We start from the raw sequence: 15,729 nt of genomic DNA, 5'->3' as shown, positions 1-15,729 counted from the left end.
TAAACCATAAATACATCACAGTCAGATTTTCCCTAACCTTTCAAATTCTCTTTATTTAACACATTGAGGTGGCACGGTGGCTCACAGCAAGAAGGTCCTGGGTTTGATCCCTTTCTGTGTGGAGTTTGCATGTTCTCCCTGTGTCTGTGTGGGTTTCCTCCGGGAGCTCCGGTTTTTCCCCACAGTACAAAGACATGCAAGTGAGGTGAACTAGAGTTACTTTATTGTTCATGACTGTGTTTGATATTAAAAACTTGAACTGATAAATCTTGTGTAGCGAATAACTATAGTTTCTGTCATGAATGCAACCAAAGTGTAAAACATGACGGTAAAATCCTAATAAATAAATAAATATAACACATTTAATATCTGTGGAAAACTGAGAGTTCCCTCCGCTGATTGCTCCACAGGGGAAATAGAGTTTGTATTGCTTCTTAGAAACAAATGCAGTCACCGGTCGAGATAAATGCTATTTTTTGGAGGGCAGGAGAAAAGAACCTCGGCTTAGAAAAAACGAGAAGCGCTCGGCTTAACTCGTTCATCCTGTCTGTGTTTCAGCCGGCGTCCACTTGTGTCCACTTTCTCTGAATGTTTCAGCTGGTCAGCGCTCTCCATGCAGCCAATCTATAAAATATCAGGCTGTGGTTTGAATGAGCTGCTTTTGTTTCACAACCGAGTGGAAAAATGCGACTCCTGGTTCGGTTCCTCTATAGAACAAGAATAGTAATTTAATAAAAAAAATTTACATTTATTTTACAGACTGGACAACCAGGTTTATCATGTTCTCATAATGTCAGTAAAGGTTCCCCTTGGGTACTCCAGTATCCTGCTATATAGTTTATAGCTTTCTATAGTTTATAGATATTCTGGACCCACCAGCGGGTGTGTGTAGTTTCTAAGTAGTTTAATAACTGTAAGTCGCTTTGGATAAAAGCAACCGCTAAATGCCGCAAATGTAAATGTGAATGGTCGCCTACATAAACATGATTGAGTGTGTCTGAGGGAGGGCAAGCCAAAGGGTTCCCCTAATTGCTGCTGTAATTGTGGGTTCTGCTGACCGCACAGATACAGGGAACGGTGATAGGAAATGGTGAAAAGAAGCGGTTCAAGTAAACTGGATAACTGGATATGACTAGACTAGGAGACGAATGGAAAAATGCAGTGGGTAGCACAGTCGCATCACAGCGAGAAGGGCCTGGGTTTGATTCCCCGGCTGGACAGCCAGGGTCATTTCTGTGTGGAGTTTGCATGTTCTCCCTGTGTCTGTGTGGGTTTCCTCTGGGAGCTCCAGTTTCCTATCACAGTCCAAAGACATGCAGTCAGTTTAATTGGAGGTGCTAGAAATTGTCCTGTGTGTGTGTGTGTGTGTGTGTGTGTGTGTGTGTGTGTGGCCCTGTGGTGGACAGGTGACCTGTGCAGGGTGTTTCCTGCCTTATAATAATATAATACACTATACACCTGCTGTATATACAGCTCAGATTAAGGAATCTTAAAAATAAATGTGAAACATTTAAACCTGTTTAAAACTGTTGGATTTTAAATGCAGTAAGTGGTTTGTGTATAGCTTCACTTTCCCACAATCCTGTGTGGGCTGAAAGCAACACTCACTCATCAGCACAATATTTATCTTATAGATCATATGGAGCAATAACATTGTCTGTCTGGATCCGGGGATTATTGAGTATGCTGCAGACGGGTTTATTGGGGTTTTTATTTGGACGTCGCTGCTTCCAGTGTCGATTTGCGGCTCGGAATGGATAAACTGACCCGCGCGTGCACTCATTAATGTGTTCTGATGGGTGTGTGTTAGCAGCTGTGCTGTGGGAAGAGCGTGTGTGTGTAAGATAGGTGTGTTTATGGTGTGTGCAGTGTGTGTGTGTGTTGTACATGTGTGTAGAATAGGTGTGTTTATGACGTGTGTAGTGTGTGTGTGTGTTGAACATGTGTGTAGAACAAGTGGGTGTGTATTGTGAACGTGTATATTATGTGTCTGTATGTTGAGGCATGGCGTGTGTGTGTGTGTGTGTGTGTGTTGTACATGTAAGTACAGTAAGAGTGTGTTTATGGTGGGTGCAGTGAGGATGAGTGTGTAGAGTGTGTGTGTGTGTGTGTGTGTGTGTGTTGTACATGTGTGCAGAATAAGTGGGTGTGTATTGTGAACATGTGTATATTACATGTCTGTATGGTGAGTATGGGACTGGTGTGTGTGTGTATGTGTGTGTGTGTAGGAGAGTCAGCTCTTTTTCCTTTGATCATGTGTCCAGGCTGTGGGGTGTCTGAGACCCCACACAGGCGAGTATATATAATTTTGGGGGTGTTTGGAACACAATATCAAAATAAATATATTTTATTTGCAGTCATGAAGTTTCAAGCTGATTTATAAAATAAAGAGGCTGTTAAAGAGGCTCCGGGGTGTCAGGGACCCCAAACAGAACACAGAAGAAGTGTGTGTGTGTGTGTGTGTGTGTGTGTGTGTGTGTGTGTGTGCTGTACATGATAGTGGGAATGATCTGGAACCGAAGTGAACTTTCACAATGCTGTGTTCGACAGCGCCCTGAGTTCGTGTTTGTATGTGTGTACATGCTCCTCATGTCTGGTTTTAATTTGCGCATGTCGAAGCCATTTCTCTCTCAGCTCCACGGCTCTGCTGTGAACGCGCTGTTTGGCAGTGCTGACCGTTCAGACCTTGTTGCCACGTGTTGACCGAGAACCAGTAAACCAAAACTGCCAATTAGAGGTACCAATTAAAAGTTACAGAATCTTGCAGAAACACACATAACACACACACACACACACACACACTTAGTTTACCTAGATCTATATTATATAGATAAGGGGATGTATATATTTGTACATGAGCTCGTTGGATGTCCCATCCCAGCCCCGCCGTCCCTCCCTACAGCTTCCATTTCTTTTGAAAGGCTACCCACAAGATTTTGGAATGTATTTTGGGAATTTGTGTCCACTGAGCATAAATAATATTACTCAAATAGTCTCAAAGGTGCTAAAAGTAACACTTGTGGCCATTTTTACATCCTACACAGTTCCACAATCAGCCTGCAAATTGTGTTGATATGTCGATAGCTGCACTTTAATTAAAAATCCTCACCATGAGCTCTTGCACATTAATAATTTGTAAAAATCAGGTTTCGAATGAATCTGCAGCAGCAAAACAAAACAGCTCATTAAGCAGCTCATTTAGGTGTGTGTAGGTGTGTGTTGGTGTATGCCACATGGAAAGGGAGCACACAAATATGCTAACCCCCCGTGGGTTCAAGATCACTGGCCTGGCCATGTCTGAGGGATGAAAGAACAGATGAGAGAGCACTTATGCACCCCGCCCAACCTTATCTCTACCCCGTAATTCTAGGTAAAGATGGTCATCATGGGATATGACAGACAGACTGTCCTGTAGGTGTGTGTGTGTGTGTGTGTGTGTGTGACTCACAGAGGTGAATCCAGGCAGCAGGTTCAGTGTGTGTCCGGCCTCCAGCGCGAAGGGAAGGAAGTGTTTCAGGCCCAGGCAGGAGTGCACATGGGGTAGAGGGGCTCGCACCAGAGCCGGGACCAACCCACTCTGACACCCATTACCTAAAAAAATACACAAGAGAGAGATTTTAGCTTCGTATAGATCAGCGTAGACAAACACTGGCGGTAACTCGTACGGAAGAGCTCAGCGACTTTTATTTTAACGTCGTCTTCAGAAATGAGGTTTTTATGCTCCGCTAGAGCTGCTGTAATGAAAAGCTGACAGCGGCGCCCCTTCATGTTGCATTCGTAGACACATTATTGGCATCCATTAGCATTTGCTCTTTGCAGCGTAAAAGACTCCGTCTCAAGCTGAATTGTAGCGACGGCCATGTTTCAGGAATCTTGATGTTTATTTCTGATGTAATGTGCTTATGTAATTTGGATCTTTATGCAGCAAAGCATCCCCAAAACATGACACTCCAACCATTATGCTTTTTTTTAAATGCATTTTCTCCACATTTTCCTCCCGAATTAGTGCACACAATCTGTCTTCTGCTGCTGAGGGATACCCGATTGCATCTGAGGAGAGCATGTCGCTGCACACGCCTCTTCCGACACTTGCCCCCCTCTTCTCGGCCCTGCATTCTGCACAGGCGTCTCTTACACAGCGTATGAGGATCTCCACCCACACATAGTCCTGCAGGCACTGCCAATTATGCCTGACAGATGGCGGCCAGCCGACCGGTGGCAACGCGGAGTTTCAAAACCGCGAGGAGTAACCGAACTAGCGGAATATTCCGCTGCGCCAGCTGGGCGACCCACCATCATTGTTTTTAATTGCATAATCTATTCATATCCAGGTACGCAATTTGTATTTCCATCTCTGCTGCTGCAGACCTCCACTCCTGCCCGAGGAGGGGCGTAAATAACACACTCTCCCCGACATGCGCATTTGCCGACTGCTTCTTTTCATATGGAGATCCGTATCGCGCACGGAGAGCCACACACCGATTCCCATTATCCCCGTCTATCCAGCAGAGGTCCTCATTCAGCAACAATGAGGAATCATTATGGCCCTCCATCCCTCGGACTAGACGATCACTGTCTGTGCAGGCACCCGACCGGCCGTTAGCACAGCTGAGATCCACCACTATATTTAATACTTGCTTTTAATTTATCCAGTTAAAGAACGTTATACCAAAGGTTTGTGGATCGTCCAGTTGCTCTTTTGCAAATGTCAAATGAGCATCTACAATCACATTTGCTTTTTAATGTAGGGCAATTTAGTTAGCAATTCACCTTCTGCATGTTTTTGGGACATGGGAGGACACAAGCGTCGTCAAAAACACATGCCCATGCAGACACAGGGAGAACATGCTCACCAATAGTGCTTCCTGGCCTTGCTGACCCTGCGAATCGAGGAACACTTTTTGTTTCCCGAAAGCACTGGAAATTCATCTGCAGATGCCATTCATGTTTTAATATATTTTCAGATAATCTGAGCGTGTCAGCGGCCTTCACCAGTCACTGTGACTCATAATCATAACGCCGCGTTTAATGTCAGACGCCGAGATTGCCGTCCACGTCGTTATTAAGTGCGCCAGACAAAAGCCCGGCGCATTAAACACGGCAGCGCAGCGGGAGGGATAAAAGGCGAGGCGGCACACAAAAGTCAATACTTGTTTTAATTATTGCTGCAGCGAGAGGCATCGGAGCGGCGGATTCTAAACCGTGTGTCCGAGCGCTCGCCGGGCTGAAGGGATCGACGCTCAGAGCCTCGGGATAAACACACTTCAGAGTGATTTTCTACAAAGACTCTATAACCACCATGACTAATAACAGCCGGCGCTAAAGCTGAAGAGATCCTGGATTAGAACTGCACCGGCTGTTAAATTAGAAGCATAACGATTCGATTCCTGCAGGTCATTAAAGACAGAATAAAAACAGGGAGGTCGTGAAAATTAAGTGTTTTTGGGCCGGATGCCATCCCTGCATGTGAGCACAGAAGTGCCCGAGGGCCAAAACATATGAATTCGACACATTACATCATGCTGGATCGAAAGGGGCACCGAGGAGGGAGCGGCGGTAACACACAGGATCCAGGGTTCGAATCTCAGCTGTGCTATCGGCCCGTTGTGCGTCTGATGAAACAGCCCGGTCACTGGGAAGTGCCGGTTCCAAGCCCAAATTCGAGTCATCCGGCATAAAATCTGTGCCAAATCTGCTATGCGAACCAGATCCACTGTGGCGAATCCTTAAATGTACGGGAGCAGCCGAAAAATAAAACATCATGGATCAAAAACACGCCTGGACTACTGATGAGGGGTCTGAAAATACAGGGCACACACTTGTGCATTCACCGACCTACTCACCACCATTTAGATCAGACAATCCACCTTCTGCATGTCTGTGAGAGGCAGGAGGAACCCAAAGTACCCAGAGGAAACTCTGCAATATGCAATATACTGTATATACAATATACAATATATATGAAGTATTTGCATGTTCTCCCTCTGTGTTCATGTGGGTTCTCTGGTTTCTTCCCACAAGTCCAAAGACATGCACTCAGGTTAATTGGAGCTACTAGAAATTACTCTAAGCATGTGTGTGTGTGCTCTGTGATGGACTGGCAACCTGTCCGGGGTGTTTCCTGCCTTTCATGAATGAATCGGACCCACCGTGACTATGACCAGGATAAAACCCTGGCCAAACAGACACTGAATGACTCCCTTACTCTCACTTTCTTAACCGCTTATCCAATTAGGGTCACGGAGGGGTGCTGCAGCCTATCCCAGCTTTTCAATGGGCGCAAGGTTCAGTGACTGTGGGAGTAAATCGGAGCTCCCGGAGGAAACCCACTCAGACACGGGGAGAACATGCAAACTCCGTCTGGACCGCCCAGCCTGGGGATCGAACCCAGGACCTTCTTGCTGTGAGGCAACAGTGCTACCCTGAAACTGAATAAATAAATGTATATTTTTATACATCTGGTAACAATGAGTGTGGCTGAAACACTTGAACTCAATAATACAACAAACCGGGCTCATCATTTTGGAAACGAACGTCAGGCACCAAACATCTTCTGACTGAGTTGCTCAGGGTAAATAAGAACGCCGTGTCCAATCCATATTTGGCCGGACTAATCCTTTTATTTGAAAGAAAATCATACACAGCCGGGATCTGAATTCAGATCGTAAATTATAAGAACGGCCCAATTTTCTGAAGCCGAGAACAAAACACTCGAACGGATCTGAAGTCGGAGCTTCGTTCTCCTTTTATAGCCTCATTCACAAAACCACATAAGCTTCGAGTTGTGGGTCCTAACGTGACCCGCTGCGTGATTCCCAAAGCCGCCGGGGCAGCTTTCTCTGGTGCGTGTTGCAATCCGGGTTTATAAACTCAACATGCTTGTTGGAACACAGCCGCTGGGATTAAAGGCTGTGTGGTTTATTATGGTGGGATTGTGACACCGTGCACGTTGCACAAGCGTCTTTTTTTAATAACGTTGTTCTTTGCTCATCAAGCAGCGTCCAACAGGTTTTAAAAACGTCCCGGACGAGCGTTCTCTCACAACTTTCACAACCCTGTTGACACGCAAAATGCTAATAAAAGCAGATCATGTGTGCTTACTCCAAAATAAACTATGTGAACAAAAGTATTAGGACACGACTTCAGATTACTAAATCCATGTGTTTTGGCCACAACAGTTGCCAACAGGTGTAATAAATCAATGATATAAAAAGAAATGATACGCTTCTAGCTTTGCAGCAACAGTTTAGGGAAGGACCTTTCCTGCTCCAGCATGAAGAAAAGCTCGGTCTTGCACAGAGCCCTGACCTCAGCTGTACTGAACAGCTCTGGAATGAATTGGAACATCAACTGAGCTTTTCTTGACCAACATGAGTGCCCAGCCGTACAAATACACAAATTCCCACAGACATATAGATGTTCAAAGAGTAAGACTTAAACCAAGCTTTTCTTCATGCTGGATAAGGAGGGGGACTTCCCTAAACTGTTGCTGCAAAGTTAAAAGCATATCATTTATCTTGATGGGGCATAACATTACGACCACCTCCTTGTTTCTACACACACTGTCCATTTTATTAGCTCCACTTACAATATAGAAGCACTTTGTAGTTCTACATCTGTACCTCTACATGGTGGTGGTGTGTTAGTGTGTGTTGTGCTGGTATGAGTGGATCAGACACAGCAGCGCTGCTGGAGTTTTTAAACACCTCATTGTCACTGCTGGACTGGGAATAGTCCACCAACCAAAAACATCCAGCCAACAGCGCCCCGTGATCAGCGTCCTGTGACCACTGATGAAGGTCTTGAAGATGAGCAACTCAAACAGCAGCAATAGATGAGCGATCGTCTCTGACTTTACATCTACAAGGTGGACCAACTAGGTAGGAGTGTCTAATAGAGTGGACAGTGAGTGGACACAAAGTGTCTGATTCACTCATACCAGCACAACACACACTAACACACCACCACCGTCAGTGTCACTGCAGTACTGAGAATGATCCACCACCCAAATAATACTTGCTCTGTGGTGGTCCTGTGGGGGTCCTGACCATTGAAGAACAGCATGAAAGGGGGCTAACAAAGCATGCAGAGAAACAGATGGACTACAGTCAGTAATTGTAGAACTACAAAGGGCTTCTATATAGTAAGTGGAGCTGATAAAATGGACAGTGAGTGTAGAAACAAGGAGGTGGTTTTAATGTTGTGGCTGATCAGTGTATTTATTAAGCCTGTTAGCAGCTGTTGTGGCTGAAACACAGGAGCAGGCAGAGAGTGTGCCACAGTGCCGCCAGTTCCCGTTCAACTTTTGCCCAGTACAACCAGTTTAACACAAGTTATTGGCCTCAGTTCCTCCCGTCACAACACCGCAGTGGAGTTCAGTTTAAACGTGGACAGTCCAGTCAGTCTTTTTTGTTTACATTTTCTTTACATGTGTCATGTGCAATAAGACTCTCAGAAAGCAACTCTATCCAGATGTTGGTGCAGAAGGCACATCATGGAGTGGGTGCGTGGGGGGTTCACATACATTTAACACACACCCAAACTCCTATCTTGAGGGGAGCAGATGCTACATTCATCACCGCCGCTGTTTACTGTCACTCTGAACTCCCGCTGTCACTTTGATGTATTAGTGCGTGTTGGGTGTGTTTTCACGTTAAACCTTTTAAACCTCATCGTTTTATTAAAGAACGAAAGGCGTCTCACACCGAACCCGAACCTCACCGTTCAGGTCCTCAAAAACGGGCTCTCACGTCTCCTGTTTCCTCTTATCTGCTGTAATAAACACTTTCTGTACCTTTCACAACGGCTCACATATATAATTGTTTATTTTCTATTTTATTTATGCATTTTCTCCCAATTTAGTGTAGTCAGTTTGTCTTCCGCTGCTGGTGGATCCCTGATTGCAGTCGAGGTGGGTATACTGCTGCTCACGCCTCTGACAACCCGCGTGCAGCCCTTAGTGGAACCCTTTTGAACCATGCATTCTGTACAGGCACCTCTCTATCTGCCAATCAGGGTCCTTACACAGCGTTTGAAGACCCCGCCCACATAGTCGGGTCATACCGCTCTAGCAGAACCGTGTGTGCTCCAGGCGCTGCCAATTATGCCCGCTAGATGGCGCCCATGCCGAGTTTCGAACCAAGAAATTAAGGAGTTCAGAATCTCGGCACTGGTGTGCTAGCGGAATATCCTGCTGCGCCACCTGGGCACCTTATAATTGTTTGGGGTTTTTTTGCACCGACCACAAGCGCAGTGGGTAGCACTGTCGCCTCACAGTAAGAAGGACCTGGGTTCGATTCCCTTTCTGTGTTGGTTCTGTGGGCATGTTCTCCCTGTGTTCGTATGGGTTTCCTCCGGGTGCTCCGGTTTCCTCCAAGTCCAAGCACATGCAGTCAGGTTAACTGGAGCTACTAGAAAGAAGTGTGTGTGTGTGTGTGTGGGTGTGTGTGTGTGTGTGTGTGTGTGTGTGTGTGTGTGTGTGTGTGTGTGTGTGTTTGTGTGTGTGTGTGCACCCTGTGATGGACTGGCAACCTGTCCGGGATGTTTCTAGCGTTCACCCAGACCCACTGCGACCCTGATCAGGATGGAGTGGTGGTAAAACAGACAATAAATGAATGATTAAATGAATGAACAAGACACTTAATTATTTGCACTATTATTATTATTATCTAATTTCACTTTCATGCATTGACAACCACTTTATTTAGGGTCACAGTGTGTCCTTGGAATAACTGGGTAACACACCCTGGACAGGACGACAATCCATCGTGGGGTCTCGTCCAATTCTTTCTCTCAGACATAGCCAATCGAGTCTTTATTTAGACGCCAACTGGCCAATAGCAGCACTGTGGATTCGAACCCTGGACCCTACTGGTAGCTGGCTAGCACAATATACCTCTGTGCTACACAAGCACCTATTATAATCACGATTTCAGCGCTCTCTCTCTCTCAGCACTTTACACCATTCCTATTTAACACACCCAGCACTGATGTACTCGATTCCAGCACCGCTGAGGAGCTGGTAATAATGATCTGTCACACATACTCAGGGCTGCTGTAATAAGGGTCGGGGGGGTTGAACAGAATGATTCCTGAGGCCCTGAACCAGACAGGGGCCCAGAGATTTATGCGACCATTTATGAACCATTAACGTTGGCTGCATGTGACTCCTCGGCGTATTAAAGCTACTGTAGTGAGTCGTTTTATGGGTAATAATATAGTAATAATAATAATAGTGTAGAAATGGGTTTAAATAAAACACCAGCAGTGATGCATCTTATCGTTTATCAATTCTCCAATCAACATAAAGCTCCTGCTCATGGTGGGTAATGACATTGATTCCTAATATAAACAAGAAAGCACCGAACATAAAACTGACTTATTAAACAAGAACGTTTTTTTATTGTGTAATTAAAAATAGATGAGTTTACAAAATTCATTAATTGCATCCTGCAGTATACATTATGGTTATTTTTTTTTATAAAATATTTTTTACATTATTATTATTATTATTATTATTATTATTATTATAACAAATAATATATAATAATATAATAATAATTATCATCAATTGTCATTATTATTATTATTATTATGTTATTTTTTGCATTGTTATTATTGTTATTTATTACAATGATAATAACAAATAAAACAAAATAATACATAATAATAATTATTATTATCATCATCATTTATTATCAATATTATTATTAATGTTATTATTGTTGTTTTTATTATTATCATTATTATTTTATTATTATTATTATTAATATTGGTGTTATTGTTATTATTATTATTATTATTATTATTATCATTATTGCCATTGTTATTATTATTATTACTGTTATTATTAATATTGTTATTATTATTATTTTTTATTATTATTACTATTATTTTTATCATTATTATTATTAATATTGTTATTATTATTATTATCATTATATTATTATTATTATTATTATTATTACTATTATTATTATTATCGTTATTATTATATTATTATTATTACTATTTTTATTAATATTATTATTATTGTTAATAATCATATAAATATTATTAATATTATTATTGTTATTAATATTGTTATTATTATTATTATTATTATTATTATTATCATTATTATTATTATTAATATTGTTATTATTATTATTATTATCATTAATAATCTTATGAAAATTATTATTATTATTATTATTATTATTATTGAATATTATTATTATACATATTAATGAGAATTATGTAACAAAATCACTAAAGTTTTGACCTGGTTTAGTGATATTGTGCCCCGGCGGCGCCTTTATTCACGCTTTCCTTTAAGATTTTTTTCTTTTGTTTATAAACGCTTTAGTTACTCAGAAAATTCTAGACTTGGTATTGACAAAACAGCTCAGTGTTGTGTTTGTTCATACTCTATACACTCTACTAATATCACATCTTACATCCAAACACTTCTGGATTAATCACCTGTGAGTTCACTAGAGTTAAAAAACTTTAAACCAAGCTTTGCTTTGTGCACAGGGGCACAGTCATGCTGGAACAGAAAAGGACCTTCCCTAAACTGTTTCATTTCCTTTATCTAGTTGATTTATTCCACCTGTTAGCAACTGTTGTAGTTGAAACACACGAATTTAGAAATTAGAAAGGGCGTGCCGATACTTCCGTCCATACAGAGCATTTCTCTCTACACACAATCACTGCTGACCACAAACACACACACACACACACACACACGTCCATGATTGGCACCCCAGACTGGTCCGTACAGGCCCTGTAAGGGTGCACGTTCCACCCCCGGGTGCTGATCCGGTGTTGATAAATGTGCCTGCAGCACAAGCTCGTTCATGTACTGAACGTTTCTACTGACGGATCTTTCACCACCTGCAGGCAAACTTTGCTTTGTTTTACCTGATAACAGAGCAGGAAAAGTTTCCAGGTTTGTTCATGAACGCCGCAAGACTTTCTTGGAATCACTGCTGTATAAATACACACCGTGCTTATATGGACACCACTTTTATTCACTGACATTCCTCTTAATTATTGAGTGTTAATAATACATTTACATTCTCTGCATTTAGCAGACGCATGTCTAAGCAATTGAGGGTTAAGGGCCTTGCTCAAGGGCCCAACAGTGGCAACCTGGCAACCTGGTTTTTGATTACTAGTCCAGTACCTTAACCACTAGGCTACAACTAGTTTTTAACTTCACGTCAACAGTTTAGGGATATAAAGAGTTTGGTATAGAGGAACTTCAGTAGCCTGCAGAGAGCTTTTTGGCATGAATTAGAATGTCAGCCGTGAGCCAGGCCTTATCATAAAACATCAGCGGTCGACACTCCAAAATCCAAAAGTCACCGCACACAGGGACCGGGGCAAGGATTGAACCCAGGTTCCCGAGGCACATCGTTTTGTGCCACCCAATAATTATAAATTCATGCTCACTACGCACTTCATCCTGATCAGGGATGCAGTGTGTCCAGCACCATGTGAGAAAACATTTACACTCAAATTTACACTCAATTTCTCACAACAAAATAGAACCCAATCCACCTTCTGCATGTTTTTCAATGAGGTGAGAGGAAACCAGAGTACCCGAAGGTCATTCAAAAAGATGTGAGGAGAACATGCCAAACTTCTGACTAAAGTCAAGGATCGAACCCGGCTCTGCTGTTGTGCAGCACTCGTTCTATCAGCTGTGCTATCATGTGGTCTATTGCTTATTCAGAAATAATTATGGCTGAACACCTGGCAACCCGGTGACCAAAAGTATGTGGACACCTGTCCGTCAGCTTATTAGGCATACTATTTCAAAACCCTTTTGAGTTAAGCTGTTTAGTGTAGTTCATTTTATAAACCTGTTAGCGGGTGGGTGGGTGGCACTAGCCCAATACTGCTGGGTTCAGGGTTTGAGTCCCCAGTGGTACTATGAGGACGTGATTGGCTATGTCTTATGGATATCCGAGGCTAAGTGACGGGGTGTGTTACTGCACTGCGCTCAACGATTCCGAGGAAAACGGACCCACCGCTACCCTGACCAGACAAAAGTGGTAGTAAAGCATGAAAGTACAAAAAATTGAACCTGTCAGCAATGGGCGAGGCTGAATGGAGCTAATAATAAAAGGGTAACCGCCATCAAACCAAAATATTACGTTTTGTTTATGGCTTTCACATTAATTTTACATCAAACAAACACGCTGCTTACATTAATGTAAACAAACAAGCTGCTCCTGGTGTCAACTACAACTCGATTCAGCCAGACCCATTGCTAAGAGGTTAATTTTTCCTTTCATATCATTTTCATGCTTTACCACCACTTTTGTCTGGTCAGGGTAGCAGTGGGTCCGGTTTCCTCTGAATCATTGAATGCAGTGCAGTAACACACCCCGTCACTTAGCCTCGGATATTCATGAGACATAGCCAATCATGTCCTCATAGTACCACTGGGGATTCAAACCCTGAACCCGCTCACATTAATCATACATTAAAAAGGTGGCAGACATGAATGTAAACAAACAAGCTGCTCTTAATGTTAAATACAACTACTGTAGTTAAAATGAAGGAAATGTTTGCAGGAGGATGTAAAATAATGAACAACACAAAAGTTTAGGGAAGGTCCTTTACTGTTCCTGTGCACAAAGCAAAACTCTATAGAGACGGTAAAAGCTTTGGAATGAACTGGAACATCAACATCGTTGCCCAGTCATACAAAAGCTCTTTCGAGTGAACGGGCACAAATTCCCACAGACATACTGAGCTTCAAAGTCTTGTGAAGTCGTATTACAGCTGAAAAGATCACACAGAGGTCACTTTATTTTAACACCATTTGTTTTATGAAATGGGACGTCCGACAAGCTCATGGTCAGGTGTCCAGATACTTTTTTAAATTGTTTTAAGGCGATTTTATGGATCACATGAGTAAACAAAAAACAGTTCCAGTTTGTTTGATTTAACTAAATGATTTAAAATTAACTAAAAATAAATATATAGCATGCACTGCGATGGACTGGTGCCCTGTCCAGGGTGTCTCTGTGCATCTTGCGCCCTTTGAGAGCTGGGATAGGCTCCAGCATCTCCCCCTCCGCGACCCTGATTAGGATAAGCTGCTTAGAAAGTGAGTTTTTTTATTACTTAAATTGTTATTATAATCTGCACTGTTTTTCTTACATTTTATATGTATAATCTGTATTATTTTACTATTATTATTATTATTTTACTATATTTATTATACTATATTTATTTTACTATATGTCCATATTTTGTCATGCCAATAAGGCTACGTCTGAGTTTGAGTTAAGTGAGTGAAATATATAGCGAGTGACACTGTGTCCCCCACCAAAAAAAGCTTTAATTATATTTAAACACCTTCATTAATAAAATCAGACATCATTTTATCATTTTAAAGTCATTTTATGCAACAGATTTAAACGCGTTTACGCTGCACAGACTTTCACTACATGCAAAACGAGTTCTCTAGAAATGTTGTTATCCTCTGAGAATCGTGCTGAATTTGCCGTCTGTGCTGATCATGCACATGTTCCAGATGTTCCAGCTAGATGTTTAGCTCTGTCCAGGTGTTGGTGTGTTCTTACTCACCCAGGAACATGCTGCTCTCCACACACAGTTACGCGTGCAGGTCTCCGGTACGCGCGGTCACTTGTGCTGCTGCAGATACTTCCAGAGGTTCCATCATATCTCACTGTGCTTCTCTCTGCAGCTGGTTACTCCTTCATTCTGGTCTGTACTGGTTTTGGTTTCTGTCTGTCTGTCGGTGATGTCGGTGCTGTCGGAGCGTTTGCGTTCTGTCTCTCCTCCTCACTCGTCCATACTTGTCATCCTAGTTCTCTGTCTCAGTCTGATGTTCCGTCTGTGAGAATGTACGAGTGAGTGAGAAAGAGAGAGAGAGAGAGAGAGAGAGAGAGAGAGGTTTTTCTCTTTCACGCTGCTGTACCGCCTCACTTTTATCAAACCTTGATAACGACTACAGTATATCCACACAATGGTGTGAAAAAAATAAATGCCCCCCTTTCCTGCACTGGATTATCGGTGCACATGTTTCACTGGCACAGTTTTGACTCCCTCCTGTTGATCCGGGCTTGTGACCGGCACTAAGGGTGCACTGATATACAGTACAGCATCACATACAATATAAACTGCTCCTGCTGGTTTTTAGATCTTTACACGGCCTCTGGTGACAGGGCATCAGTGTCGCTGGCCCTAAAACACATAACTACACACACCTGTACACACACACATTTACATTTACATTTACATTTACACACACTACTAAAGGGCATGTTGTGTGTGTGTCTCTCTCTCTCTCACACACACACATACCTACACACACACATACCTACACACATCTGTACACACACATACATATATACATACAAATACATTTATGTAGGGTATCTCTCTCTCACACACACCCACATTAAAATATGTAATCACAAACACACGCACACATACCTACACACACCTGTACACACACACATACATATATACGTATAAATACATTTATGTAGGGTATATCACACACACACACACACACACACACACACACACATTGAAATATGTAATCACAAACACACACACATACCTACACACACCTATACACACACACTACTTAAGGAAAGTGTCTCTCTCTCACGCACACACACACACAAACATACAGTATATACATATAGTCTATATCACACACACACACACACACAATCATAGTGCACAACACAAATC

At 42.4% G+C, this 15,729-nt stretch overlaps 1 protein-coding gene across 3 annotated transcripts in view; it reads right to left on the bottom strand.

The window, feature by feature from the left end:
* The window catches only part of znf385d (zinc finger protein 385D), a 62,510-nt gene extending 47,676 nt beyond the window's left edge, over positions 1-14,834 (bottom strand). For all 3 annotated transcript variants that reach the window (XM_062985944.1, XM_062985945.1, XM_062985946.1), the window contains exons 1-2: positions 14,590-14,834; positions 3,449-3,591 (exon numbers count right to left, since the gene is read on the bottom strand). In XM_062985944.1, the coding sequence (XP_062842014.1) occupies positions 3,449-3,591; positions 14,590-14,599 (153 nt within the window). In that variant the 5' untranslated portion in view covers positions 14,600-14,834. The remainder of the gene's footprint in view (positions 1-3,448; positions 3,592-14,589) is intronic.
* Positions 14,835-15,729: the final 895 nt, after the last annotated feature.

The sequence above is a fragment of the Trichomycterus rosablanca genome, chromosome 23 (assembly GCF_030014385.1).
Source record: "Trichomycterus rosablanca isolate fTriRos1 chromosome 23, fTriRos1.hap1, whole genome shotgun sequence".
Taxonomy (NCBI): domain Eukaryota; kingdom Metazoa; phylum Chordata; class Actinopteri; order Siluriformes; family Trichomycteridae; genus Trichomycterus; species Trichomycterus rosablanca.
The sequence above is the reverse complement of the archived record's forward strand: the minus strand, read 5'-3'. Positions and strand labels throughout refer to the sequence as shown.